This window comes from Pristiophorus japonicus, chromosome 21, assembly GCF_044704955.1.
Source record: "Pristiophorus japonicus isolate sPriJap1 chromosome 21, sPriJap1.hap1, whole genome shotgun sequence".
NCBI classification, from domain to species: domain Eukaryota; kingdom Metazoa; phylum Chordata; class Chondrichthyes; family Pristiophoridae; genus Pristiophorus; species Pristiophorus japonicus.
Window position 1 is genome coordinate 73,656,873 of NC_091997.1, and position 27,492 is coordinate 73,684,364.

The 27,492-nt window shown below is 45.1% G+C and overlaps 1 protein-coding gene across 50 annotated transcripts in view; it reads left to right on the forward strand.

The window, feature by feature from the left end:
* The first annotated feature begins 289 nt into the window (after positions 1 to 289).
* The window catches only part of LOC139233716 (CUGBP Elav-like family member 4), an 831,346-nt gene continuing 804,143 nt past the window's right edge, over positions 290 to 27,492 (forward strand). For 47 of the 50 annotated variants that reach the window (XM_070864155.1, XM_070864176.1, XM_070864151.1 and 44 more), the window contains exons 1-2: positions 290 to 449; positions 2,731 to 2,813. In XM_070864155.1, coding sequence (XP_070720256.1) covers positions 305 to 449; positions 2,731 to 2,813 — 228 coding nt within the window. In that variant the 5' untranslated portion in view covers positions 290 to 304. The remainder of the gene's footprint in view (positions 450 to 2,730; positions 2,814 to 27,492) is intronic. The other 3 variants (XM_070864137.1, XM_070864135.1, XM_070864136.1) reach the window with 1 other exon arrangement.

The window sequence follows — 27,492 nt, forward strand, 5'->3', positions numbered from 1 at the left end:
GTTGTGTGTATGAGATGGGGTGGGGAAGGGTGGCTGTCGCTTTAAGGCTCCTGTGTGTGTGTGTGAATCCAGCCACATTTATTTTAGCACCAACCAGGCAAGCCTGACGTCAGGACTTGCAGGCTCTCCTAGTTAAAGAGGCTGACGTGAGAGGGCCAGTGAGAGAGAAAGAGAGAGAGAGAGAGAGGAGAGGCAGCACTTGAAGATGGCCACTGTAACCAACGGAGTGCCGCTAGACAACAACAGCAGTAGTGGCAGCAGCAGTCGGATGAACGGGCTGAGCCACAGTCAGAACACCATCCCGATGAAAGACCACGACGCCATCAAACTCTTCATTGGTCAGATCCCCCGCAACCTGGAGGAGAAGGACCTAAAGCCGTTGTTCGAGGAATTCGGAAAGATCTATGAACTGACTGTGCTGAAGGACCGTTTCACCGGTATGCACAAAGGTTTGTGGCTCTCAGCCTTCCTTCATCAGTGTTTAAGTGTGTGTGTGTGTGCATGGTGATATCCAGGCAGAAGCAGTGTGTGTGTGTGTGTGTGTGTGTGTTTATATATATATATATATATATATATGGCAAAGAGAGGGAGAGAGCTTGACTTTTCTCCTGGATTTCCCCCCTCCCTGGTGCAGATATCTAGCTGTTTTTTTTGGGGGGGGGGCTCTTCCTGATACTCCTCCCCCCCTCCCCTTAATTTTAAAGTTTGAGAATTTGCAAACACCCGCTTTGAAACTGAATCGCCCCCTCTCTCAGTAGCTCTGAAGCGCTCTCTCTCTCTCTCTCTCTCTCCCCAATAATAAAAAACCGACTTGGTTGTCATCAATTGGGAGGGGGAAGTTGGCAAAATCCCAGCCACCTTTTGCCCCTGCGAATTGCAATTGCAACCTTTTTTAAGCTATATATCTATTTTTTAAATCGACCCTTTCACTCAAAGTTGTGTTCTGTGCAAACGCTCAAATCGACTCTACTCACTTTTTTCCCTCCCTCCTCCCCTATATTTTTCACAGTACATTTTCAATTTGTAAAAATGCATGTGTTTGTTTAAAACGGATCTGGGGGCGGGGGGGGGGGGGGGGGGGGAAGGGGGTTATATTTAATCTAGGCTCGGGCTGATCCAGGCGAAATTGAAAGTGTACTAGTGTCAATTTCAGTCATTAGCCGTGATAAAGTTTGGTGAAATTTACAAACTACAAGAACAATTATATTTTAGTTAATGATCCCGATTGACAGACTGTGTGAGCATTGATGTCCTGGTGTGTCACTTCTGATGACACATGACCGATCTGTTAGTTCAACTCGACTGTGTTTTTTTTTTGTTACTTTGAATTCTGAGTGATGTCGAAACTGGCAGATTCAGCAGCTCATACTCCATGTGTGGCAAATTGCCTGTTAACGACAGGGATTGATTCACAGTTACTTAGTTGTGTTGAGGTGAAATCGTATTGACCCCCTCCTAAGTTAGCTGCATCATTTCAACCCAAATCTAATATTAATGTCTTTTTTAAAAAACATTGGTCTCCATTTACTTTTGTGTGTGTGTGTCCCTGACAATTCTTTACTCCTAAAGATTGTAGCTGTTTCCAAGGGCTGAATTCACTGACTATAAATAACATTGCACTTGATAACCAAATATGGTCAATTAATATAATCATTTGCATGCATTGGCTGACCATAACTTGTGTTAAATTCTAGTGGATGCGGATCTTAATGGAAATACGTTCCCCTCCATTGGCGCTTAGACTTCATGTAACTGGGGCTGTCAATAACTTCAGCTTTGACAATAAGCTGTCGACATTAATGTGCACCCATTTATAGTCAAATCTTATTAATGCGGATTCTGATGAAGCACATACCTGACTGGCAAGCAATGGCTTTGTTCTGCCGGTCTATATCTAGAGAGAAGGGATGCTGTATCTTTAAACATCCATGATAAGCAGCCTAACCATTGACATCTGTTGCAATACATGTTAATAAGATGTGATCGTACAATAGTTTTGCTTTGAGTTTCAGTGAATTTACTGTATGGCTTTTTTAAAAAAACCAGGCTGTTCACGGCAGTGTGCTGTAGCTTGGCGATCAACCTTGCTGAGTCTCTCTTTGCAGGAAAATAATCTTTACTCCCAGCTCTTTTTTGCATTAATTGTCACTTGAATACGTTGGTTGCAAACCAGGAACACTGCTGCCTGCAGTTAGGTAATGCAACGGCATTAAGGAATTCATGCTAAGTTAGCCCATTGGGAATAAAACAAGATTGTACCACAAATCAGGTCTGTGTTCCAGAAGACGTAACTTGAAACCGTTGGAATATACATTCTCTACCTTAGCAGATACTCTTAATTTTTTTTAAAGCTTGACATTGGGCAGGTAGTCGGTGAAATAATTTTGACTTAAAAGTTTCAATTCACTGTTTCGTCGAAGCTGCCAAAAATAAAAGGAGCGTCTCACCGAGTTGATTTTATAAGCCGAGCTACTTCTGTACTTTTGGCTTTTGGTGCCTACTTAATCGCCGAGCCTGGATTTAATTTTGAACGGGGGGGAGGGGGAGGGGGGGGAGGTGAGATGGGGAGGGACGGTGGGGCGCTGAGATAAAATTGTCTGCCCGGGAAAGGCAGAGGTGTAGTCAATGCAAGCAGCGAGGCACATTTTCACCGTCTTTATCTGCGGCACTTAATGAAATGAATGCACCAGCATTTGTAGTACAGAGTAACTTGCTCCGTTTCTAACACAGGTTGTGCTTTCCTCACGTACTGTGCAAGAGATTCGGCTCTTAAAGCTCAGAGCGCATTACACGAGCAGAAGACATTGCCAGGGGTAAGTGGAAATATTTAATTTCTCTCCCGAGAGTGTGAAACGTCCGGCCTCCCCCCTCGATAATTTTGCGAGACGCAGTAGCTCTTCTTTGTGGTATCTCCTTGCAAACAGTGGCGCACAAGTACAAGCGTACCAGTTGCTTCTGCGACCGAACAGAAGAGGAGGGCTGCTTTTCGTGGGTGTGTGTGTGTTTTTTCCCCCCTTTTCTCTTCCGTAAAGTAACCTGTCAATCTGTCTTGTCAGCTGCAGAACATGACATTGCAGCAGACAAGATCGCTGCAAGATTTCACGTGGTGCATAATGCTGGCTAAATGGATGAAATAAATCCGTTACATGGCTACTCTTGATTTTTGAAAAGAGGTTTTCCTGTCCCACGGAGCAGACTGCTTGTGTATTTGTTCGGGCTGGCACGAATCCCGTGTTCTTATTCCCACTTTTAGATTTCCCTCCTTTAAATGCTTTCTATCTCGGCCACTTGTCATTTTTTAAAATGTGTGGTTATGAGCTTGGAATTGAATGCAGTTGTGCCTGTTTTGTGTGCACTTTTAGTGACCGTGATGGTTTTTTGTGTCGATTCCATCTCAGCTACTATGGGTTGAATTAAATCTTTAGATGCGTCATGCTGCAGTATTTGCATTGTTGTTTTAGTCTCAAATATACATTGATGAGGTGAATGTTACGGGCCGTGTTGTAAGAGGAGGAGGACCCTTGCCTCACAAAGAGGGGGGGGGGGGGGGGGGATAGGTTGGAAATGAGTGCCGCAAGTTCCACTTGATGCTTGCCATTTTTACCATGGGGCATTATCAAAGGAATAGAGTATCCTCCACATTTAGTATTGTTATCTGTGCTCCTGTGTCCAAATACGTAAAGCAGTCAGTGCCCAAATATTATTGTATTCTTGAAGGTGAACAGCTTTTATTGCATAATAAGAATCGCTCTTTAAGCGTAAATATTGTCGTGCTTAATTGCAAACGCAATTTTCCTTTTTTTAATGACAACCATGGCAGGAGCTTCCTAATTTGTCGTGAGATGTTACTGAAGTTTGGGGGGGGGGGGGGGGGTGGTGGGATGAGAAATGGTTGCGACAGTGATACTTGTATTTAAAAAAAAATGCTCTTTCTCTCCTGAGTGTGAAATTTACTCTCTCACTCACCGACATGTGGCCACACTTGACATTTATCCACATTGCTTAATTTCAAGGTAGTTAGATGGGAACCGCCTCCCTGTGACATTGGTGTCTTTTACAGCCTTGACATTCTACTTAGAACTCTCGTTTGGTTAGTTGCAATGTCCATCATGCAATGTTCCAATAATGCGTCTTTGACAGTTGAGAGCAAGAGAGCTGTCCAACATTTCAGCCGTGTGACGAAGGGGGTAGATTTTATAAGAATAAATATATATATGTATTGTTAAATCATCTGAGGTGGTTTTTAAGATAAAAGGCAAATGCGCATTTTGAGAGCTTGGGTGTACATGAAACTGTACCTTCATGCGATTTTAACATCATATTAAACGATCTATTTTCGAACATGTTCTCCTCCAAAGCCACTGGGTGTAGTTACTCATTACGGAAGCTGGCTATAGCTAAACTGCAGCAGGCACATTTCTCTCTCTCTCTCACACACACACACTCACAGGTTGACAAGAAAAACTCTGGCTTTTCACTGTAGGGCTGGCGAAATATTTATTCTTTAGACACTGAATAAGATTTGAGTGCTCTACAGGTATTTGCCTCTCTATGCAGACACTGCTGAGTCCCATTAAAAGCAATGAATGTTTATTTTTAAAACCTAAATATTGTCAGTCGGTGCTGTGATCACGGGTGTTAAGAAGGGGTGAGGGTGGGGAGGTGCACTTCACTGCCGAGTGATATCTTGTTGATTTCTACAATTTATTAATTCCCATTCCAATGCTGTTCTTTCACAGCTTTCTTGTACGTCGGTGGGAAATGCTGTCTAAATAGCCTTTGCAATTGTGTGACTGCTTAGCTTTTATCTTCTGATTTGCCTTTTACAAAAAAAATACTTCGATTTGGGTGTAAAACTTCACGCATGTATTAGCAGTTTGTTTGCTAATTTAGAATGCTCCATTTTTGGCTAATTTGTGTGGGTTTTTTTCCATTGTTGATCTGAAACTACAAAATTGCTTTCCTCCCCCGTGAGGATTACACTTTAAAAAAAAAGGAATTGAACAATTCATTTTGTGCCGCATTTGCTTTATTTTGAGTTGACCCAAAGGTATCCTGTGAAATGGGAAGTTTCGACAATGTGGAATTTCACCGTGCTGCGATTTTTAAAATCAAATGTTTTAGGGACCTGTTGGATATGCCATAAGTTTGTTTTTCCCTTTAATTATTTTAGACGGCTGCAGTGAGCATATTTCCACTCACAGGGGAAACGAGAACTAGGGGACATAGTCTCAGAATAAGGGGCATCCCATTTAAAACTGAGATGAGGAGGAATTTCTTCTGAGGGTTGTAAATCTGTGGGATTCTCTGCCCCAGAGAGCTGTGGAGAATATATTTAAGGCAGAGGTAGATTTTTGAGAGGTAAGGGAATAAAGGGTTATGTTATGGGGAGCGGACAGGGAAGTGGAGCTGAGTCCATGGTCAGATCAGCCATGATCTTGTTAAATGGGAGAGCAGGCTCAAGGAGCCAAATGGCCGACTCCTGCTCCTATTTCTTATGTTCTTCTTTTGGTTTTATTTTATTTTACATGTCCCTGATTAAAATTTTTCTGTCTTTCTTTTTGAGCTAAACCTAGAAGTCTGCTAGGTGACTTCACATGCCTTCAGGCCATGGTCGTCACAGCTGCCACCATTTTGCTGCAATTCTTGTGCCTTCCCTGCCACATCCTACAGAGACACGTGGTTTAAATTGGATAAGCCACTTTGAAACGATGCATTCTCCTGGGGAAGAATTGGGATCTGCCTTGGGGCTGCTGGACATGCCTACCCTCGCCCTTGGAGCTCAGGAGCTTCACGCAGTTGCATTTCCGCTCGAGAGTTTGGCAAGATTTTCATCTGGGAAGCCGCCAAGTTGGCATTATTCGTCTTTCACTTGCTCCTTTTCAGTTGCCCAATTCCTGCCTCCTTCAGCTAGGAGACCAAGGTGTTCTGGGTCATGGACCTCTCTCTTGAGAGTCAGAAGGAAGGCTGACAACTCTGCAGTTGGAAGAGGTCCTGCCAGTATTTCCTCTCACTGTCGGGATTGCTACTAAAGTCCTTCCCAGGATAGCCCAGCCCAAGAAATGGCAAGAGTCTACAATAACAATAGCAAGGGTAGTCTACAATAACAGCTTGCATTTATAGAGCGCCTTTAATGTAAAACATCCCCAACGTACTTTAAAAGTCACATAAAAACTGACACCGAGCCAAAGAAGGGGACATTAGGACTGGTGACCAAAAACGTGGTCAACAGGTAGATTTTGAGCATCTTACAGAAGAAGAGAGGAGGATACTAGAACTTGGGGTCTAGACAGCTGAAAGCACGGCCACCAGTGGTGGGGGATGGAAGTTGAGGCCGTGCAAGACGCCAGAGTTGGAGGAACGCAGAGTTCTCGGAGTGCTGTATGGTTGGAGGAGGAAAGTTCAAAGGTAATCCAAGGCGCGCTAGCTCTATAATTTCGAATACAGCTCACCACTGAGAAAGCTTATAGGATGCCCTCCGCTGTGATATTTTTAGATTTATTGGGAGAAGGTTGTGACTAGAGATGGTGGGCGACATAGTGTATTTGTTGACCTCTGACACCTTGTGTCAACTCCAGGCTAGATTGAAGTGATGAAGATCTCCGCTCTACGAAAGCAATGTTCATCCTAAATGAGGTGGGTCCTTAACCAAGGTTTTCGAAGATGTAAATCCACGGTATACTGTCTCTCTAATTTAATGCTATTTGGAACTAAACTGCCCATTTCCTCCGCGAAAACGCTTAAATAAAAAAAAAATAAGTTGGTGAAGCAGAAGATACTGCTCTGAGCCTGGGGTAAATTGTTAAAACAACATATGGAGGGAGCTTTACGTTGCATCTGGTCTGCACTGACCATGACCTCTGTTTATTTGACTCTGACAAGGAGAAGAAAAGGAATATAGTTCATTGCATAAGACTGGATTTGAGACCAGTTGTTACACTTTCTGTGTTTAAGAAACTTCACTCCAAAGGAGCAAGTGCTGTGGGAGTTGTGGGGTGGGGATGGGTGTTCAGCGTAGGCCCTCAATTTATTTTGGTATGGGTTCTACCCCCTTCAAATCTTGGAATTGGCACTGACCTCTCCATTCCCGTTCTCCCTCCCCCGCCCATCCCAACCCATTCCAAATCCTTTAATATAAAATTGGATCTCTACTTTTATTCTGTATCAAACACATCCTATTAAATTTTTTTTTTAAATGCTGGAAATACTCAGCAGGTCAGGCAGCATCTGTGGGGAGAGAGAGAGAGAGAGAAAGAGACCTGAAGACTGATAAGACTGACATATGAAAAAAGACTGGATCGACTAGGCTTATATTCACTGGAATTTAGAAGAATGAGAGGGGATTTCATAGAAACATATAATAAATTCTGACGGGATTGGACAGGTTAGATGCAGGAAGAATGTTCCCAATGTTGGAAGTCCAGAACCAGGGGTCACAGTCTAAGGATAAGGGGTAAGCCATTTAGGACCGAGATGAGGAGAAACTTCTTCACTCAGAATTGTGAACCTGTGGAATTCCCTACCACAAAGTTGTTGAGGCCAGTTCATTAGATATAATCAAAAGGGAGTTAGATGTGGCCCTCACGGCTAAAGGGATCAAGGGGTATGGAGAGAAAGCAGGAATGGGGTACTGAAGTTGCATGATCAGCCATGATCATATTGAATGGCGGTGCAGGCTCGAAGGGCCGAATGGTCTACTGCACCTATTTTCTATGTTTCTACGTTAACACTCTGCCTCTCTCTCTCTCTCTCTCTCTCTCCACCGATGATGCCTGACCTGCTGAGTATTCCCAGCGTTTTCTGTTTATATTTCAGACTTTTTAGCTTCCACAGCATTTTGCTTTTGTACACCCTGTACCTGACTTAGGAGAGTACTGGGTATGAAAAATATCTGACCTGGCATAAAAGTTCCCTTTCTCTTACTAATTAAATAAAACTCATCTACATTTGAAATTCCGACTAGATGGTGTAACGTATGCTCACAGGTTTGTAGAGCTGTTGAGTTGGGACTGGTTTAGCCAGTCATGTGATGTTCACAAGACTCCATAAAACCCCAGCCAGTTGGGTTTTGGTCATCCACAATGAGGTATGCAGTTGTGAGCCTAGTGGATGAACTGGTAATGTGTAGTGTGATTGTTAAACCTTTTGCTAACAAACCAACTAGTTCTTAATAGCAATGTGTTGCTATGAATTCTTAAGCAAAGAACCCATGTAGCAATACATTACAGATGGGAAATGCTAGCTCAATTCAAAATGAAGCAAAGTGTTGTGGTAAGAAGTTAATGGGAGTCTTGAAAGCTTTTGTAGAAATATTAAAGGATAAGGAAAAAATACAAATGAATTTTCAATTCCATTGCGATCCATTTAAATGTATAATGCTGGAATTAATAACTTTTTTGGTCTCGGCTCTCTGTTCCTAGTGTCTGTCTTTTTTATTTATTAATGAATACCACACTGTGATGTTTCAAATGTATCGTTTGTTTTGAGCAGTGCTTGACTTAAACCTATTTTTTTTTTAATGAATATTTTTTTCCAGTGCATTTGAACCGGAATTAATAATGAATGTGCTTGGCAAGAAAAATATTAAACCGTTTGACCACAGTGAAGGTGATGCTTGACCTGCTGCTGTATCAAACAGTATGGCAGTGATTTGCCTTGTCTTTTAAATGCAGAACACACCACAGCGATGCTGGAAGCGGTACTGCGGATGGGAGTATTTGCTCAGCAATTGTGCGTTTTAAAAGAGTTACATGTGCAACACTCTGGGGCAACTGTGAGACGTTGCTAGCAGTTGCTAACAGCACTGTCCCCCAGTCATCAAGATCCATGGCGCGGTCCTGGACAAAGTGGACCATTTCCCATCCCTCGGGAGCCTCTTATCAACAAGAGTAGACATTGACGACAAGATTCAACACCACCTCCAGTGCGCCAGTGCAGTCCTCGGCCACCTGAGGAAAAGAGTGTTCGAAGACCAGAGCCTCAAAACTGCCACCAAGCTCGTGGTCTACAGGGCCGTAGTAATACCTGCTCTCCTGTATGGCTCAGAGACATGGACCATGTACAGTAGACACCCAAGTCGCTGGAGAAATATCATCAACGATGCCTCCGCAAGTTGGAATATGGACGGCTTGCAGCGACGGAAACAAGCCATTGTTTGTTTTTGTTTTCCCCCCCTCCCTGCGCAGCATACACAACACAGTTCCCCAAATGAGAGGGCCACTGGGTATCGTGCTCTCGAGCTTTCCTTTCCTAAAGTATTTTCGGATGAGACGTTAAACCGAGGTCCTGTCTGCTCTCTCGGCTCTGAGTCAGAAGGTTGTGAGTCCCACTCCAGGGACTTGAGCACAAAAATCTAGGCTGAAACTCCCAGTGCAGTGCTGAGAGAGCGCTGTACTGTCGGAGGGGCCGTCTTTCTGATGAGATGTTAAACCGAGGCCCCGTCTTCCCTCTTGGGTGAATTTAAAAGATCCCGTGGCACTATTTTGAAGAAGAGCGGGGGAGTTATCCCCAGTGTCCTGGCCAATATTTATCCCTCAATCAACATAACAAAAACAGATGATCTGATCATTATCACATTGCTGTTTGCTGTGCGCAAATTGGCTGCCGCGTTTCCTACATTACAACAGTGACTACACTCCAAAAGTACTTCATTGGCTGTAAAGCACTTGAGGACATCCGATGGTTTTTAAAGACGCTATATAAATGCAAGACTTTCTTGCGTTCTAGTGTTATTTGTGCCTTGCAGTCACTAATAAAGTAACTCCATCTGCTGATTTATGCCTTAGTTTGTACCGTTTTGTTACTGTGCAGTATGAAGTTTTACTTTGATTCAATCTGTATTCATACTGTCTGGCTTTGTACTTTTATACAATGTCTACCACTGTGACCTTTGCAGTATATGACATGTGTAAGTATTATTAATTTGATCATAGTGCTTGAAAATACAGTGCTTTGATTGGTTGGGTTCTGTACATTTAATCTCTATTGAGGACATGTTGTAGCTCATGGTTTACCGTATGACAGTCTCAACTAATCACCTCTTCACTGCAACAGTGGCTAACGGAGGCTCCTCGACCATATTTGAGCCCAGGCACAATTTAAAGCTGTGACACCCATTATGGATGTTGCAGGAAGCAGATCTTCTCTCATGTCACACTCGTGCTCGCTCGCTCTCTTTTCCTCTGCCTTTCTCTTTCTTCTTTATCTTTCTCTTTTTTATTCTCTCCTCTCTCTCTCTCCTTTTTCTTCCCTTGCCCTCTCTCTCTCTCTTTTTTTTTTCCTCACTATCTCTCTTTCTCTCCCCCCACCCCCCCCCCCCCCCCTCGCTCTCTCTCTCTTCCCCCCTCTCCCACTGTATTTTTTATGCTATCATGGTCATTGCTGCTCGCCTGTTCCCCCTAATGCCTCACTTGCTTACCCTTCTCGGCGTGCAATGAAATCCAGACCCTGACACTATTAGTTGTTGAGGAGCATTCGTTCCCAGAACCGTCAGTCTGTACAACCTCTCACTCCGCCCTATGGGCTATTAAATCTCTCGGCTGTCAGCACCTAGTCACTGCCTCTTGCTGCAGCTCACTCTCTGTCCCAGCTCGGCCCTGTGCTGTCCTGTGGGCCTTGGCTCTTCACCTTGGTTCCTCAATTAAACATGAAGACAAATCAATGTGGTGGATTAAAAAAGAATGACTGAGTATTAGAGCAGCTGAAGGTAACCCGGCCGGACACTTCAACTCAACAGTCTATTCTGAGCAGAGTACGCACGACTCTCTGTTAATTACAATTTTTTTTTCAATACTAATTGTTTCAGTAAGGATTGATTGTAACCCTCTCTCAAGCAGATGGGTCCTCTATCTCTCATTGATGTGATCTGAATGAATACACAAAGCAGAGCGCACACTGTTGGAACTGTTCAACTATCCGCCAACACGCGCACACAAGCATAAAGCTTGGTATATAAAACAAGGAAATGTGTCGTTCCCACTCCAGCTCTTTCACTTACACCGTACTCGGGAGAGAAAAAAAACATAACTTCTGAGGGTGAAGTTCCTCCTGGCAACAGTGGAAAGAGGCACAGCACACTTCAACAACAGAAGAGAAGTTGCAAAGTTTGACTTTTTTTTGGGGTATTGAAAGAAAGACTTGCGCCTTTCACGACCGCCGGATGCTTCAAAGCACTTTACAGCCAATGAAGTATTTCTGGAGTGTAGTCACTGTTGTAATGTGGGAACCATGGCAGCTAATTTGTGCACAGCAAGCTCCCACAAACAGCAATGTGATAATGACCAGATAATCAGTTTCTGTTGGTTGAGGGATAAATATTGGCCCCAGGACACTGGGGATAACTCCCCCTGCTCCTCTTCGACATAGTGCCATGGGATCTTTTACATCCGCCTCAGAGCAGACAGGGCCTCGGTTTAATGTCTCATGCACAAGACTGCACCTCCGACAGTGCAGCACTCCCTCTGCACTGCACTTGAGAGTGTCAGCCTAGATTTATGTGGTCAAGTTCTTGGCGTGAGACTCGAACCCACAGCCTTCTGACTCAGAGGCAAGGGTGCTGCCCACTGAGCCACAGCTGAGGCAGCTTGGCCGGTGGGTGCTGTGCTGGGATAAGGAGGAGGGGGGGCCCTGAAATCAAGTCCCAGTGTGTTCGGACGTTGCAAGGCCTGTTGAAGTGGATGAAGTCACTTGAGGAGGTGGGAAGCCCCGCCCCCTGTCGGCGGGGTTCCCAGCTCTGGTTGGACGTATTCCTGCAGCTTTCATCACATGACCTCTTGCCTCTGGCTCCCGCTATTGGTCGCTCGACACATCCATCTTTGCCGTGCCCTGCCTTTCCATGGTCAACTCTTCATCAGCCAATTGGAGGGCTCTTAACCGTGAGTCAGAGTCTTCTGTCTCCATCTCCAATATTTTTATCACTCATATAAACAGAAAAAAAAAATGCACACCATCTTTTTTAATGTCCCCTATTCTTTTTGTAATGTATGTAGGCACCTTTAGTAATGACTCCACGAGGCAGGGTATGATACTTAAAGGACTACAGGTGTGCACAGTTTATTTGCAGCTCCTGAGTGACGACAACAAGCTGTGTGTTCCTTTTTATACTGGGTTACCTGCAGTGTCTCCAGCAGCAGCATCCTCTGGTGTACAGGCAAGGTGTGTACAGTGTAAGGGTACATTCAGTGTTGTATAACAGTGTTACAGACATCACACAGTAACAGGCATGCATACACAACACTTTTCCTCCTGGGTTTGCTCGTAACGTGTCCTGGTGAATAACCTTCAATTCCCGGCAACGCCAGTCCTCCACCCGGATACGGTAGGCCTCCCCCGGCGACACCAGGCCTCCCCCGGATATGTAGGCCTCCCCCGGCGATGCCAGGACTCTTCTGAAGGGTTGGCAACTCTGCCTGCCCGTGACACTGCTGCACCAGCACCGGAGAGGAGGGACAGAGACTGAAATGGCCGAGACTCTGCCCTGTACACAGTTTAAAGCTGTTTTTTTTAAATAAAAGTAGCCGAATAGCTTTCAGTTTATGAACGCATTGTACAGGAAGCAATCACTCTCAACTTTCCTTCCCATTTTATACAGTGTTGGCACTAATAATGATGTGCTTAGGGTGCAGCCCCCACTAACACGATGATTTACGCTAAATGGCGACCACGCTAATGCAACGTTTAATGCTCAGGAATGATCTTTGCGACTTGCACTAAACGGCTGTAACTGTGCATAAAATTCAATGAACGGCAGAAGCGAAATCATAATGATTTTAGCATAAATAAGTAGAAGTGATTTACGGACTGGCTATTGTCGCTAATAGGCAGCGATTGCAAGGAGATGGTGCGATATGAGGTATGGGTAATAAATGTCTCCCATCATTGTGGAGCGATGCATCCTTGAAAACCTACTTATTAACCTCCCCTGAAGTTCTTGACAACCTTCCAATCCTAACTAAGAGGATCGGTGACTGAGGCTGTGCTGTTTGTAGGGTGTCAGTTAAATTCCCATTTCAGCGGGAAGAGGCGGAATGGGAAGCCATTGTTACTACCACAGTTTTCGCTTGCCAGAGAACTGAAGCAAGCTCGCTGTGTTGTGATGCCATGTGTGTGTTTTGCCAGTGATTGCAATATTGTGGTAAATTAACAGGGCCTTAAACGTTCACCTTGAAAGTGCTTAGCAGTGGTGCGGTTGTTTTTAAAAAAAAATATATAATCCATCAATAATAGATGATTGTCAGGTCAAGGTTTGAAGTGTAAAAATAAGCTTGATGGCGTTTGCCTGCTTTTTAATTTGTGACAGGCATCTTGTTGTATCGCGCGCTTTTTAAAAGAAAATGTAACCGCTTGTTATTAAAGCAGTGTTGAGTGGGCCCTATCTACCCGCCCCCTTCGCTGTAAAGACTTCCATTAAGAGAAACTGCATTTCGTGATGGAGAATAATTGGCAGCTCCGAGTTAGGCAGGATCCTGAGCGATCATTAATTCTGCCTGGCTGCTGCTTTGGTGTCCTGCTGTGCACGTTAGATTGAAGAAAGTGATTTTGATCCAGATTAATCCAGCGTTTTGTTTTATATACACTCCAGTTTAAGATAAAATTGTTCCCCATGCTCTTTTCCTCACCCCCACCCCCCACTCTCCCCCCTGCAATAATTCGAAGGATCAATTCAAGGGGATGACATCCTCTATGCAATTATTGTAGCGCAATTGTAAATCTTTTTTTTTTAAACAAGAAGTTTACGATTTTTCCACAACTAGCTACGTAGAGGGGGGATGGGTTGGGGGGGAGGATGGTATATGTTATGTATGTGTATGTATGTATGTAAACCTCACCAATATGTAAGACTTGCCACTAGGGGTCACACATGTGGGAGACATAAGGGTCACCTGTGCACCCTGGGGCAAGCTGCTTCCTCACTCTGGAGTCTGAGTAAAGAGACCAAGGTCGCAACAGTTTGAGCTTACAATAAATCATGTTCAGAATAAATCCACACAACAGTATGTTGCTGCTCATGCCAGCCCATCATTTTCAACCCTTTCGTTTAAATGGGAGATGCAGAAAGAAGGACTTGCATTTATATAGCACCTTTCACGAACAACGTTCATCTGGAAGCGCTTTACAGCCAATGAAGTACTTTTCGAGTGTAGTCACTGTTGCAATGTGGGAAACGCGGCAGCCAATTTGCGCACAGCAAGCTCCCACAGACAGCAATGTGATAATGACCAGATAATCTGTTTTTTTTTGTTATGTTGATTGAGGGATAAATATTGGCCCCAGAACACCAGGGGAGAACTCCCCTGCTCTTCATCGAAATAGTGCCGTGGGATCTTTTACGTCCACCTGAGAGAGCAGGCGAGGCCTCGGATTAACGTCTCATCCGAAAGACGGCACCTCCGACAGTGCGGCGCTCCCTCAGCACTGCACTGTGAGTGTCAGCCTGGATTTTGTGCTCGAGTCTCCTGGAGTGGTAGCTGAAAACCCCAGCCAAATCAGTCTCTCTCTCTCTCTCTCTCTCTCTCTCTCTTTTCACCTTCTCTGTTAAATTTCACTTCTCTCTGCCTTCCCTCCCTCCTTCACAATGTTTTATTCCATCCATCAAAACTGGCCATAGATTTTTGACAGGCAGGTTATTGGTTCTATAAACCCACAATGTGCAGATCAGCCATGATCTAATTGAATGGCGGAACAAGCGCATGAGGCTGAATGGCCTCCTCCTGTTCCTGCATTCATATGTTTGTTTTTTTCACCCAGTTTTCATTACTTTTTAAGGGATTCTTTTTCTAAAGTTTTCCATTATTGAGCGGTGCAAAACTTCGGGTAATGTTGGGACACAATGCATATTGCTGTGCTAGTAGCATGTATTTGCAGCTCAGTCGCAGGTATTCAGGTCTAGACAGTGCTGCTGACATTATTAGCGGACAAAAGCACAATGCATTGGTATTGTGTTCCTTTGTCCACTGACCCAAACCCACGACCTCTACCGCCGAGAATGTCAAGGGCAGCAGGCGCATGGGAACACCACCACCTCCAAGTTCCCCTCTAAGTCACACACCATCCTGACATGGAAATATATCGGCCGTTCCTTCATCGTCGCCGGGTCAAAATCCTGAAACTCCCTCCCTAACAGCACTGTGGGAGCACCTTCACCACACGGACTGCAGCGGTTCAAGAAGGCGTCTCACCACCACCTTCTCAAGGGACAATTAGAGATGGGCAATAAATGCCAGCCTTGCCGGCGACGCCCACATCCCATGAATGAATTTTTTTTAAACTGCTTTGAGGGTAGTTGTTGACCCGTTTATTTCTATCGCATTTGTTAAAATTGCCGACACCAAAACATCCGGTGGGTGCACGAAACATTCCTATGTTTTTATCGCCAATATTAACTTGGAGGCTATCGTCGTTTCCACTTGATGGGGCTTTGGTAGGGCTGGGGCCTTTCTTTGCCGTGGGATTCAAGTGTCGTGGGCAGGAGGAATATCTTGCTCCGTTTTTGTTTTAAAGAAAGCCGAGCGTTTAATGATTTTGTGTCTCTCCCCTGTCGTGCTTCCACCCCGTGGATTTCATTTGCGTTGTACTGATTTTATCGCACTTGTAACGTGCACAACTTGTGGGGATGGAGAGAAATGTGTTCTCTCTCTCCTTTTCTCCTCATGAATCATACATATTTAGAAAAATATAATGAGAAGTTAATATTGTTTACGAAATCGCTTTTCGATGATGCAGCCTCTTCTCCATACTGGGCTATGGTTCCACACTGGTGTCTTTCTCCCCTCTCCCCCTACCCCCACTGCCCCATGAGTACCTCAAGCGAAGTGGCCACCAAGTGTGAGTCTTCCTGACGAGTTGTGGCAGACTATTCATCTGCACGGACCATGATGTCTAAGCCCAAATCGGTCCTCTCTGAATGTTCAGTAGGGGTTATCCATTTGGAACCTTGAGAGCTTTTACCCCTTGTTAACCCAGCCTTGTTGAGGTAAATTGTAGTACTCCTAGCCTTGAGCACGTTGACTGGATGCAAGCCAGGAACCGAACCTGGAGCTTACCCGCTCTGCGTGACCCATATATAAACGCATACACATAGATCGTAGGAATCTTGACCCCATTTTTAATTGGGAAGGTCCAACAATGATCCAAGATCCTTTTTTTTTTTCAAATTGGAAGCAGAGGTGGACTTTGACCAATGAGGTCTGCAACGTTGAACAGAAGAGTGGATTGCCATTAAGTGAGGAAAGCAAGATTTGTATTTTACGGAAGGCAAGTGCCCATCAGTACAGGCAACATGTGCCAACTATAGGCTGCACTCACCCGTCAAACTGAGCAGCTAAATACACATTTCTCCATCATAGCCTGTCGTGCTCTTGAAGATTGGATCCTCTGCAAACAGTGAGGATACATATTGACGGCTAGTCTTCATGTTCTCAAGGCTGTGGAAAAGGTGCAAAAAAAGGTTTACAACAGTGGTGCTAGAACTGAGAGGTTATGACCATCAGGAATGTTTGAACAGGCTGGGGCGCTCTTTCTCTAGAAGACTGAGGGGTGTGCTGGTCAAGACGTTTAAGAGAAGGTTCACTCGGTTGATTCCGGAGCTGAGGGGGTTGACTTATGAAGATAGGTTGAATAGGTTGGGCCTGTACTCATTGGAATTCAGAAGAATGAGAGGTGATCTAATCGAAACATACAGGATAATGAGGAGGTTCGACTAGATGGATGCAGAGAGGATATTTCCACTCATAGGGGAAACTAAAACTAGGGGAATTGGTCTTGGAATAAGGTGCCGCCCATTTAAAACTGAGATGAGGAGGAATTTCTTCTGAGGGTTGTAAATCTGTGGAATTCTCTGCCTCAGAGAGCTGTGGAGGCTGGGTCATTGAATATAGTTAAGGCAGAGATAGATTTTTGAGAGCTAAGGGAGTAAAGGGTTATGGGGAGCGGGCAGGGAAGTGGCGCCGAGTCCATAATCAGATCAGTCATGATCTTATTGAATGGCGGAGCAGGCTCGAGGGGCCAGGTGACCTACTCCTGCTCCTATTTCTTATGTTATTATGACGGGGTTGGATAGGGTAAACTTCGATAAAACGTTTCCACTCTGAGTCCAAAACCAGGGGCCATCAATATTAGATGGTCATTAATAAATCAAATGGGGAATTCAGGAGAAACATCTTTACCCAGAGCGCGGTGAGGATGTGGAAATCGAAGGATATGCAGAGAAGGTTCGATGAAGGGCTGTGGCGAAAGGGCGGGGGAGTGGGACTGAATGAAGTGCTCTTGCAGAGAGCCGGCATGGGATTGACAGGTTGAATGATCTCCTTCCATGCTGTAACCATTCTATAATGAAGTAGTTCTCCCAGTTTCGCGGCCAACAGTCCTCCCTCAACCAAAGAAAATGTTGGAGTCCATTATTAAAGAAGCGGTAGCAGACATTTGGAAAAGCAAAATTCGGTCAGGTAGAGTCAACATGGATTTATGAAGGGGAAGTCATGATTGACAAATTTGCTGGAGTTCTTTGAGGATGTAACGAACAGGGTGGATAAAGGGGAACCAGTGGTTGTGGCGTATTTGGACTTCCAGACAGCATTTGACAAGGTGCCACACAAAAGGTTATTGCACAAGATAGAAGTTCACGAGGTTGGGGGTAATATATTAGCATGGATAGAAGATTGGCTGACAAACAGAAAACAGAGAGTCGGGATAAATGGTTAATTCTCGGGGTGGCAATCAGTAATGAGTGGGGTGCCGCAGTGTTCAGTGCTGGGACCCCAACTGTTTAAATCTATATTAACGACTTGGAAGAAGGGACTGAGTGTAACGTAGCCAAGTTTGCTGATGATACAAAGATGGGAAGAAGGGTAATGTGTGAGGAGGACATAAAGATGCTGCAGGAGGACATGGGCAAGCTGAATGAGTGGGCAAAAATTTGGCAGATGGAGTATAATGTTGGAAAATGTGAGGTCATGCACTTTGGCAGAAAAAAAATCAAAGAGCAAATTATTATTTAAATGGAGAAAAATTGCAAAGTGCCGCAGCACAGCGGGACACTGGGATACTTGTGCATGAAACACAAAAGGATAGTATGTAGGTACAGCAAGTGATCTAGAAGGCCAATGGAATCTTGGCCTTTATTGCAAAGGGGATGGAGTATAAAAGCAGAGAAGTCTTGTTACAGCTGTACAGGGTATTGGTGAGGCCACACCTGGAATACTGCGTGCAGTTTTGTTTTCCATATTTCCAAAAGGATATACTTGCTTTGGAAACAGTTCAGAGAAGGTTCACGAGGTTGATTCCGCGGATGAGTGGGTTGACTTATGAGGAAAGGTTGAGGAGGTTGAGCCTCTACTCATTGGAATTCAGAAGAATGAGATGTGATCTTACCGTATAAGATTGAGGGGGCTTGACAAGGTGGATGCAGAGTGGATGTTTCCACTGATGGGGGAGACTAGAACTAGAGAGCATGATCTTAGGATAAGGGGCCGCCCATTTAGAACTGAGATGAGGAGACATTTCTTCTCTCAGAAGGTTGTGAATCTGTGGAATCTGCTGCCTCAGAGAGCTGTGGAAGCTGGGACATTAAATAAATTTAAGACAGAAATAGACAGTTTCTTGAATGATAAGGGGATGAGGGGTTATGGGGAGCGGGCGGGGAAGTGGAGCTGAGTCCATGATCAGATCAGCCATGACCTTATTAAATGGTGGAGCAGGCTCGAGGGGCCATATGGCCTACTCCTGCGCCTATTTCTTATGTTCTTATGTTCAACACTACCAGAAAACAGACTAGTCTTTAGCCGCGTGTGGGATCGTGCTGCTCACTGATTGGCTGCTGCATTTTCCTGCATGACAACAACCGCAATCTATCGGAAAGCCATCCATTGGTTTCTGGAGCAGTTTGGGACACCTTGAGGGTTTGATGAGAGTGAACCTCTTTGCCAAAAAGAGAAACGCATGCGCAAAAGGCTGTTGCTAGGGAAGCCTTGCCTTCCACATCACACGACCTGTTTTGAATCGCTAGGGCCCGTTTCATATCGCTGGGCTATCTTCCCCCCACCCCCGCGCCCCCCCCAAAAAAAGCCGACAATTGTGATCCCAAAAATGGGCGAAGTTCCAGCGATCCTGAAGGCTGAAACATCGCTAAGGCTGGAACATCACCCATTTTTTGGACCCTAGTGATCTAAGTGGAAAGTCTAGCCCTCTGTTCCTTACTGTCTCTAGCCCAGAGGGATGTGGATGCTCAGTCGTTGGAACATACTCAAGACCGAGATCGATAGACTCTCGGGGAATCGAGGGAGAGTGGGATAGGGCGGGAAAGTGGAGTTGATGTAGGAAGTTCAGCCGCAATCTTATTGATTGGCAGAGCGGGCTCGAGGTGCCCCTTTATGCACTGTACATGAGGATAGAATTGGCCTGTTGAAGCATTCCTTTCACTTCACACTTGCAGTGGCTCTCTCTTCAGGTGCTGCACTTTTTTGCTTTTTGCACTGCAAGCGAGGGACCAGTTAGCTCTTGGCGCCTCTGCCAAAGAGCCGCCTGAATTTGTGCGCGGGTGTGCACACCGCTTACCATCGCCGGTTGGCCTTTACCGCCCGTTAACCGCATCCCGCCGACGGCAACGAGTGGCGGTAGAAACGGAAATTCGACCCCACACACACCTGCATTTGCATAACTTTAAAAAATACAGCTTGCTTATCCGCGTTTTACTGGATCCTTGTGCTTACAATAAGGGAGCTGGACTCCCTCTGTTGGTTGCTCTCACTAACGGTGGAAATTACAATCACTGCTGTTCTTGCACAGAAGCTGAACGCAAACCGATCCGACTGCCTTCTGCTGCCTTGGCGTCCGCCCCTTTCTTCGGATTAACGCCTCTGTCAAAAGAGCAAGAGGGAGGAATTTGGAACGAGCGCGCTAAGGCATCAGCATGAGAACAGCGCCTGTAGTAACTCGTGAGCGAACCGAACCTGCTTTGGCTGTCCCCTCAACCACAGCAAGGGAGAAACTTTACCCGTCAAGTGTTGCAGGCGCATTTTGAAAATTTATGGCACCAACTTGTTTAGCTAACTCTGCAAAATATTGATTTTTATTTAGGGGACTAATTAAATATTTATTTTCACTTTGTTAAGCTCTGGAGGTCAAAATCCACATAAAATCCTACAAGGAATCAATAGATTAGTTTGCGGGCCATAATATTTAATTTTGCGTTGATAAATATTTGACCAGATCCAGTTGCTGTTAACACCTGTAGAGATTTAACATTGAGAAAGAACAAATGACAAGTTAAGTGAACAGCTCGATAGCTTGGTCTGTTGCATAAATAAAAGAAAAGTGATCTTCTTTTGCAATCCTGTCACAGAGTGATTTATATGTGTTTTATTTTATCTCTCCCTCTCTCTCTTTTTGACTTGGTTTCCACTCTGTGGAATATACGCCGGTACCTTTTTTCAGTCGAATGGTTTACGTGTTCTTTATTGTGGTCCACTAGGGATTTGAATTGATGATGTTGGCTTGTCTGTTCTCTCAACAAATCGCTTTAGGGGTGTTTCCATGGCTATTTTTACCTCGGAGACATAAATGCACGCCAGGGCTCCTTCGAAGAGTTTGGGTTTCTCCGAATCCACGGATTGATTTGCAAACGCGTCATTGTCAACGCAAGTGAGGAGAGATCGCTAGTGTATAAATAAAACTCCGGGCAATCGCCAGTTGTGTATTTAATTGTTCCAGTGCAACGCGTGAAGTGACTTCGGAATGGACAAGCAAAGGTAACTGATTCTGCACTCGTCTTGGTTTTAACTACCATGTCTCAGTGGGCAGCACCCTCGCCTCTGAGCCAGAAGGTTGTGGGTTAAGTCTCACGCCAAAAACTTGAGCACAAAAATCTAGGCTGACACTCCCAGTGCAATGCTGAGGGAGTGCTGCACTGTCGGAAGTGCCGTCTTTCGGATGAGGCTCCGTCTGCCCTCTCAGGTGAAGGTAAAAGATCTCGTGGCACGATTTCGAAGAAGAGCTGCTGGGGGGGGGGGGGGGGTGGCTGGGGGGAGTTCTCCCCAGCATCCTGGCCAGTACTTATCCCTCAACCAACACTTAAAGCCAATAATGTGGTCATTATCATGTGGCTTTTTTTAGTGGGACCTTGCTGTGCGCAAATTGCCTGTCGCGTTTCCTACATTCCAACAGTGGCTACAATTCAAAAGGTACTTCATTGGCTGTAAGGTACTTTGGGATGTCCTGAGGACGTGAAAGGCGCTATATAAACACAAGTCATTTTACTGCTTTCCTGAAAGTGCTGATTCATTGCTGGGGTATGATTCACTCCTGTATCTCGTCACATGTGTTACCCCTGACTGAGAGCGTCAGCTGTCCACTTGAGCAGGGCGATGGGAAGAGCCTCATGGAAGAACCATCCCCTTCAAGCCTCTGATTTTTGTCTTCACTCAACACCCACACAGGCACATACACGCACCTACCAGCAGGGGCCTTGAGATAGCAATTCGGAGCAGTATCTCTGGCTTTATTTTTTGATCCATACCACTGGTTGCCAATGGTCCTAGAGGTTTCATCATGGGATCTCCAAACACCAGCCGCTCTGCCTGTACACTCCCACCATCGGTCATCTGACGCATGCATTCCCACGCCAATTGGAAAGCAAACCGGCTCTTCAAACCTGATTTGGATGATGCTTGACATTTCCAATCAACCAGCCTTTCGTCCCATCGCCAATCTTCTTATAACTAATGTTGAAGGAAAATGGAAAATAAATCGCACAATTGGACCTTGGAGTGCATGTCCACAGATCCCTGAAGGTAGCAGGCCAGTTAGATAAGGTGATTAAGAAGGCATACGGAATACATGCCTTTAATAGCCGAGGCATAGAATTCAAGAGCAGGGAGGTTATGCTTGAACTATATAAGACACTAGTTAGGCCGCAGCTGGAGTACTGCGTGCAGTTCTGGTCACCACATTACAGGGAGGATGTGATTGCACTAGAGAGGGTACAGAGGAGATTTACAAAGATGTTGCTTGGGCTGGAGAATTTTAGCTATGAGGAAAGATTGGATGGGCTGGGCTTGTTTTGTTTGGAACAGAGGAGGCTGAGGGGAGATGTAATTGAGGTGTATAAAATTGAAGGGCCTAGACAGAGTAGGTAGGAAGGACTGATTTCTCTTAGCAGAGAGGTCAACAACCAGCGGGCATAGATTTAAAGTAATTGATAGGAGGTTTTGAGGGGATATTTCCTCACCCAGACTGTGGTGAGGGTCTGGAATTCACTGCCTGAAAGGGTGGTAGAGGCAGAAACGCTCACCACATTTAAAAAAAGTACTTTGAGGTGTACTTGAAACACCGTAACCTACAGGGCTACGGACCAAGAGCTGGAAAATGGGATTAGGCTGGATAGCTCTTTGTCGGCTGGCGCAGACACGATGGGCTGAAATGGCCTCCTTCCGTGCTGTAAATTTCTATGATTCTATGAGAATGATTTTTGAATCTGCCTGAGATTTTTTTTTTTCTCGCGAGTGTTTCCCATGGCAGTGTCCTGGTGATGAATCTTTAATTCTCGGACTCCGGGGAAATCCTGCGGGGTTGGAAACCCGATCTGGAGCCCCCCCCCAATGAGCCATCGAGGCCAATTATAGTTCTCTGATTACCACGCCAGGATCCGATCAGTTAACTGGACCGATCAGGCAATACACCTGGGACCTTCCTAGTCCGCATGGCTCAGTGCCACTTTGGCTGGAGCGCTGTAGCTAAGTGATTAATAACCTATACAGAAAATGTTAATTCAAATGAATTTTTAAACTGGTCATTATTATACCTGCGCAAACAAAAATCACTGAATAAATTCGACTCAAAAAGCTTAACTCTAGAAGTTGGATTTGTGAAGTTTGAACTTTACACGGTGTTGCCTGAAAGACTGATTTATTAAAGTAGAATCAACATGGCAAATGATTGGGACCTTCAGCCGTGCATGAGTGAAGGTGTAATAGATGCAACTGTGAGTATGCTCACATGTTTGAGTTGGGAGTGGCTTAGCCAGTCACGTGCTGTTCACAAGACTCCATAAAACCCCAGCCAGTTGGGTTCAGAGGATCCACGATGAGGCAGGTGGTTGTGAGCCTGCTGGATGAACTGGTAATGTATAGTGTGATTGTTAAACCTTTTACGAATAAACCAACTAGTTCTCAATAGCAATGTGCTGCTATGAATTCTTAAGCAAAGAACCCATGAAGCAAATACATTACAGAAGGGTTTGGGATCCTCCTCACTCAGTCTGAGATGTTGGCTATCTGGGCTTTCCCCTCAAGGAAGAATTCGCTTCTTGAACCTTTAAAGCAAGTTAGCCGCAGACATGGCTTCAGTATTTGAAATCCTTTCCCTCACTTCTTTGATCCATCTCTAAATTTGCCTTCAGCAAGCTTGGCTACCTCTTCTGTGCCAAATAGTAATTTTCTCCTCAAATGAGGGAATGCTTCTATAAACGTGTCTGACAAGTGATCTTTCCCTCGCCTCCAATATCTGTGTCTCTCCATGTTTCTCTTTCCACTTCTTTCTCTTTCCCTCGCTCTCTATTTATTTCTCTCTCCTTTCTCATTTTACCACTTTTCTTTCTCATTTTCTCTTTCTATTCTTTTCTCTTGCTCTCTGTTCCTCTCTCTCTCTCTCTCTCTCTCTCTCTCTCTCTCTCTCTCTCTCGTGTCTGTCTCTCTCTCTCTCGTGTCTGTCTCTCTCTCTCTCGTGTCTGTCTCTCTCTCTCGTGTCTGTCTCTCTCTCTCTGCCTCTCTATGTCTCTGTCTCTGTCTCTGTCTCTCTCTCGCCTCTGTTTTCCTGCTCCTTTTTTCTTTCCCTCCCCTCCTTTCTCTCTCGCCTCTCTCTATTGCAGTCTTTCTTATCTTCAGCAATGGCACCTAATTGCTGCATCCTCACTGTGTTGATTGAGTCCTGTTGCTCTGTCTCCAGTTCTCACCCATTCCTTCACAAGATCACAAAGGTGTGCAACTCCTTGCTTTCCTTAGCATTCCCTGCCTCCTACAACCTACCATGCTGCAAAGTCCAAATTCTGTCAAATCAGCAATCAATCCTAAATCACTGAATCACTCCAACCGCAATATCCTGCACGATGGGGCTTTGCTCAACTTAAATTAAAAACATTTTTTTTTTTATCCTGATTATTAATAAAAGTCTGGTGTTCAAAGGATCCAAATTATGAATCAATGCCACATATGTTATTGCAAGTGTCTCTGTGTTTTATCTATAACGGGTATCTGACGTGGCCAGTGGGGTATTCCACTGAGAAACGGGGGAGTGTAGATTTGACAATGAAAGTGCATTCAAGATTTTGAACCGTTTGAACATTACAATTTCAATGAGCAACTGCATCACTTGTCAGAATCTCAGAAGTTAACAGTAAGGTTTCAGGTCTGGGATTTGCTTTGATGAAATGTAAGTGTGACTCCGAAGGCCCTACAATACTTGAATTTCTTATTTATTACGTAATGGTGATGTAACTGTGTGCTCCCCTTTTCTTGCTCTGTTGTGCAGTGTAATCATGTTAGGTGTTACCATATTGTACAATAATGTCTTGCATGTTAGAAAATGCGCTTCAACCCATTCAGGAGATTAATTTGAAGTCTCTGTGTTGACACAAGTTCTTCTGTGTATCGACCTGCAACTTTACTCATTGTTCCATTTGAATAAGTTCCATCCTTTATATTTTCATCTCTTTTCCTTCTCTTTCTGGATGAGTAGAAATTTTCTCCAATTGAATATTGACAAGACCGAAGCCATTGTTTTCAGTCCGCACCACACACTCCGTTTCCTAGCCACCGACTCCATCCCCCTCTCCCCAACTTCTGCCTGAGGCTGAACCAGACGGTTCGCAACCTCGGTGTCATATTTGACCCTGAAATTAGCTTCTGACCACACATCCGCAGCATAACCAAGACCGCCTATTTCCACCTCTGTAACATCGCCCGTCTCCGCCCCTTGCCTCAGCTCATCCGCTGCTGAAGCCCTCATCCACACCTTTGTAACCTCCAGACTTGACTATTCCAATGCACTCCCGGCTGGCCTCCCACGTTCTACCCTATATAATTTTGAGATCATCCAAAACTCTGCTGCCCGTGTCCTAACTCGCTCATCCATCACCCCTGTGCTTCCCTGGCCTGCATGTCCTAACTTGCACCAAGTCCCGCTCACCCCTCCCCCCACCACATGCCCAGTTAAGCTCCCGGTTCAGCAATGCATTGATTTCAAAATTCTCATCCTTGTTTTCAAATCCCTCTATGGCCCTTGCCCCTTCCTTATCTCTAATCTCCTCCAACCTCCTGAGATGTCTGTGCTCCTCTAATTCTGCCCTCTTCAGCATCCCTGATTATAATCGCTCAACCATTGGTGGCCGTGCCTTCTGTTGCCTGGGCCCCAAGCTCTGGAACTCCCTGCCTAAACCTCTCCGCCTCTCTACCTCTCTTTCCTCCTTGAAGACGCTCCTTAAAACCTGCCTCTTTGAACCAGCTTTTGGTCACCTGCCCTAATTTCTTCTTGTGTGGCTCGGTGTCAAATTTTTTTTCTTCTAGTACTCCTGTGAAGCACCTCGGGACGTTTTACTACGTTAAAGGTGCAATATAAATACAAGTTCTTGTTTTCTGTTCTGCATCGAAGTCCGCCTCCAGTTTGTTCAATAGCACAGAGAGTAAAGGCTTGGTCCTGTGTAACACCGAGTTGTGCGGACTGGAAATTCTGATCCTATTCTGGTCAGTGCTCAGCCAACTGGTCTCATCCTATGAGGGAGCTGTGCTTGCTCTTCCCCTGCATCCCCTCCACTCAAACGCACGCATTTCAAGTTAGAAAAACTCTGCGTTTCTTCAGCTCTGGCCTCTTGCGCATCCCCTCCCACTTCCATCGTCCGACCATTGGTGGCCGTGCCTTCAGCCGCCTGGGCCCTAAGCACTGGAATTCCCTCCCGAAACCTCTCTCTTCCCACATTACAACAATGACTACCTTACAAAAGTAGACCTGACCATTCCAGCTCACCTCCTACGTTCTACCCTACGTAATTTTGAGTTAATCCGAAACTCGGCTGACCATGTCCTAACTCGCACCGAGTCCTGCTCACCCATCACCCTTGTGCTCGCTGACCTACATTGATTCCAAAAATACTTCATTGGCTGTAAAGCGTGTTGAGATGCCCGGTGGTCGTGAAGAGTGCTATATAAATTTCCACTGATCGGGGAGACTAGAACTAGGGGGCATAATCTTAGAATAAGGGGCGCCCATTTAAAACTGTGGTAAGGAGGAATTTCTTCTGAGGTTTATAAATCTGTGGAATTTGCTGCCTCAGAGCTATGGAAGCCGGGACATTGAATATATTTAAGACAGAGATAGACAGTGTTGTGTATGCAATAACTGTTAGACTGAGTACTGTTTAACTCTCAAGAGGTATGACCTTGGCTCTTCTTTATTCATAATATACAAAATGGCTGGCCTTTTATACTTGGGCTACACACACGTGCGTGCAGCCCAATGGCCTCCAACAGTGAAGCCATCTAGTGGCTAGTGATCCCAAAAGTACATACATGACAGTTTCTTAACCGATAAGAGGTTATGGGGAGCGGGCAGGGAAGCGGACCCGAGTCCATGATCGGATCAGCCGTGATCGTATTAAATGGCGGAGCAGGCTCAAGGGACTGTGTGGCTCCTGCTCCTATTTCTTATGTTCTTTAACTCTCCACCCCTCTTTCTCCTTTTTTAAACAGGCTGTTTAAAACCTACCTCTTTGACCAAGTGTTTGGCTACCTGTCCTCGTGTCTCCTCCTTTGGCTCGGTGTCGAGCTATTGACTGATTTGCGCTCCTGTGAAGTGCTTTGGGGTCTTTCAGCACATGAAAGGCCCTCTATCGAGTTGCTGCTGTTGTATATTGGAATCAGATATAGCTGAGTTGCTCTCCACTTCTGAATCGCCCACAGACGCTTCCTGTTTCGGCTCGTGGTTGGAGAATAGCCACTCGAGAGGGGTAAAACAATGCACATGGGTCTGTATCGGAGAAAGATTGAAGCCTTCAGGAAAGGAAAAAAATGGGGGGGGGAAAATAGAAAGTCAATATATTTGGCACCAGTTTATGCCTCGTTACGCGATGTAAGAATATCGGAGCTTCTAATTCCCTTCTATGTATTTTTTTTCAATGTGATAATTGCCTTTTACTGTCTGTGTTCCATCCAGATATTAATTAACATGTTCCTTTTTATAATACAAGAACATAAGAAATAGGAGCAAGAGTCGGTCATTTGGCCCCTCGAGCCTGCTCCGCCTTTCAATAAGATCATGGCTGATCTGATCTTGGCCTCAACACCACTTCCCAACCTGCTCCCCATAACCCTTGAACTGTGCCCTAATTAAATGACTAGCATTTATTTTAAGTGATAAAATGAGAATCCTTTCCTTCACGACGTACTGCAATCATTAGGGTTTAGCTGTCGATGTGTATGTGGCAGTGAAGCCTTAATTATCTGCGATTTGAGT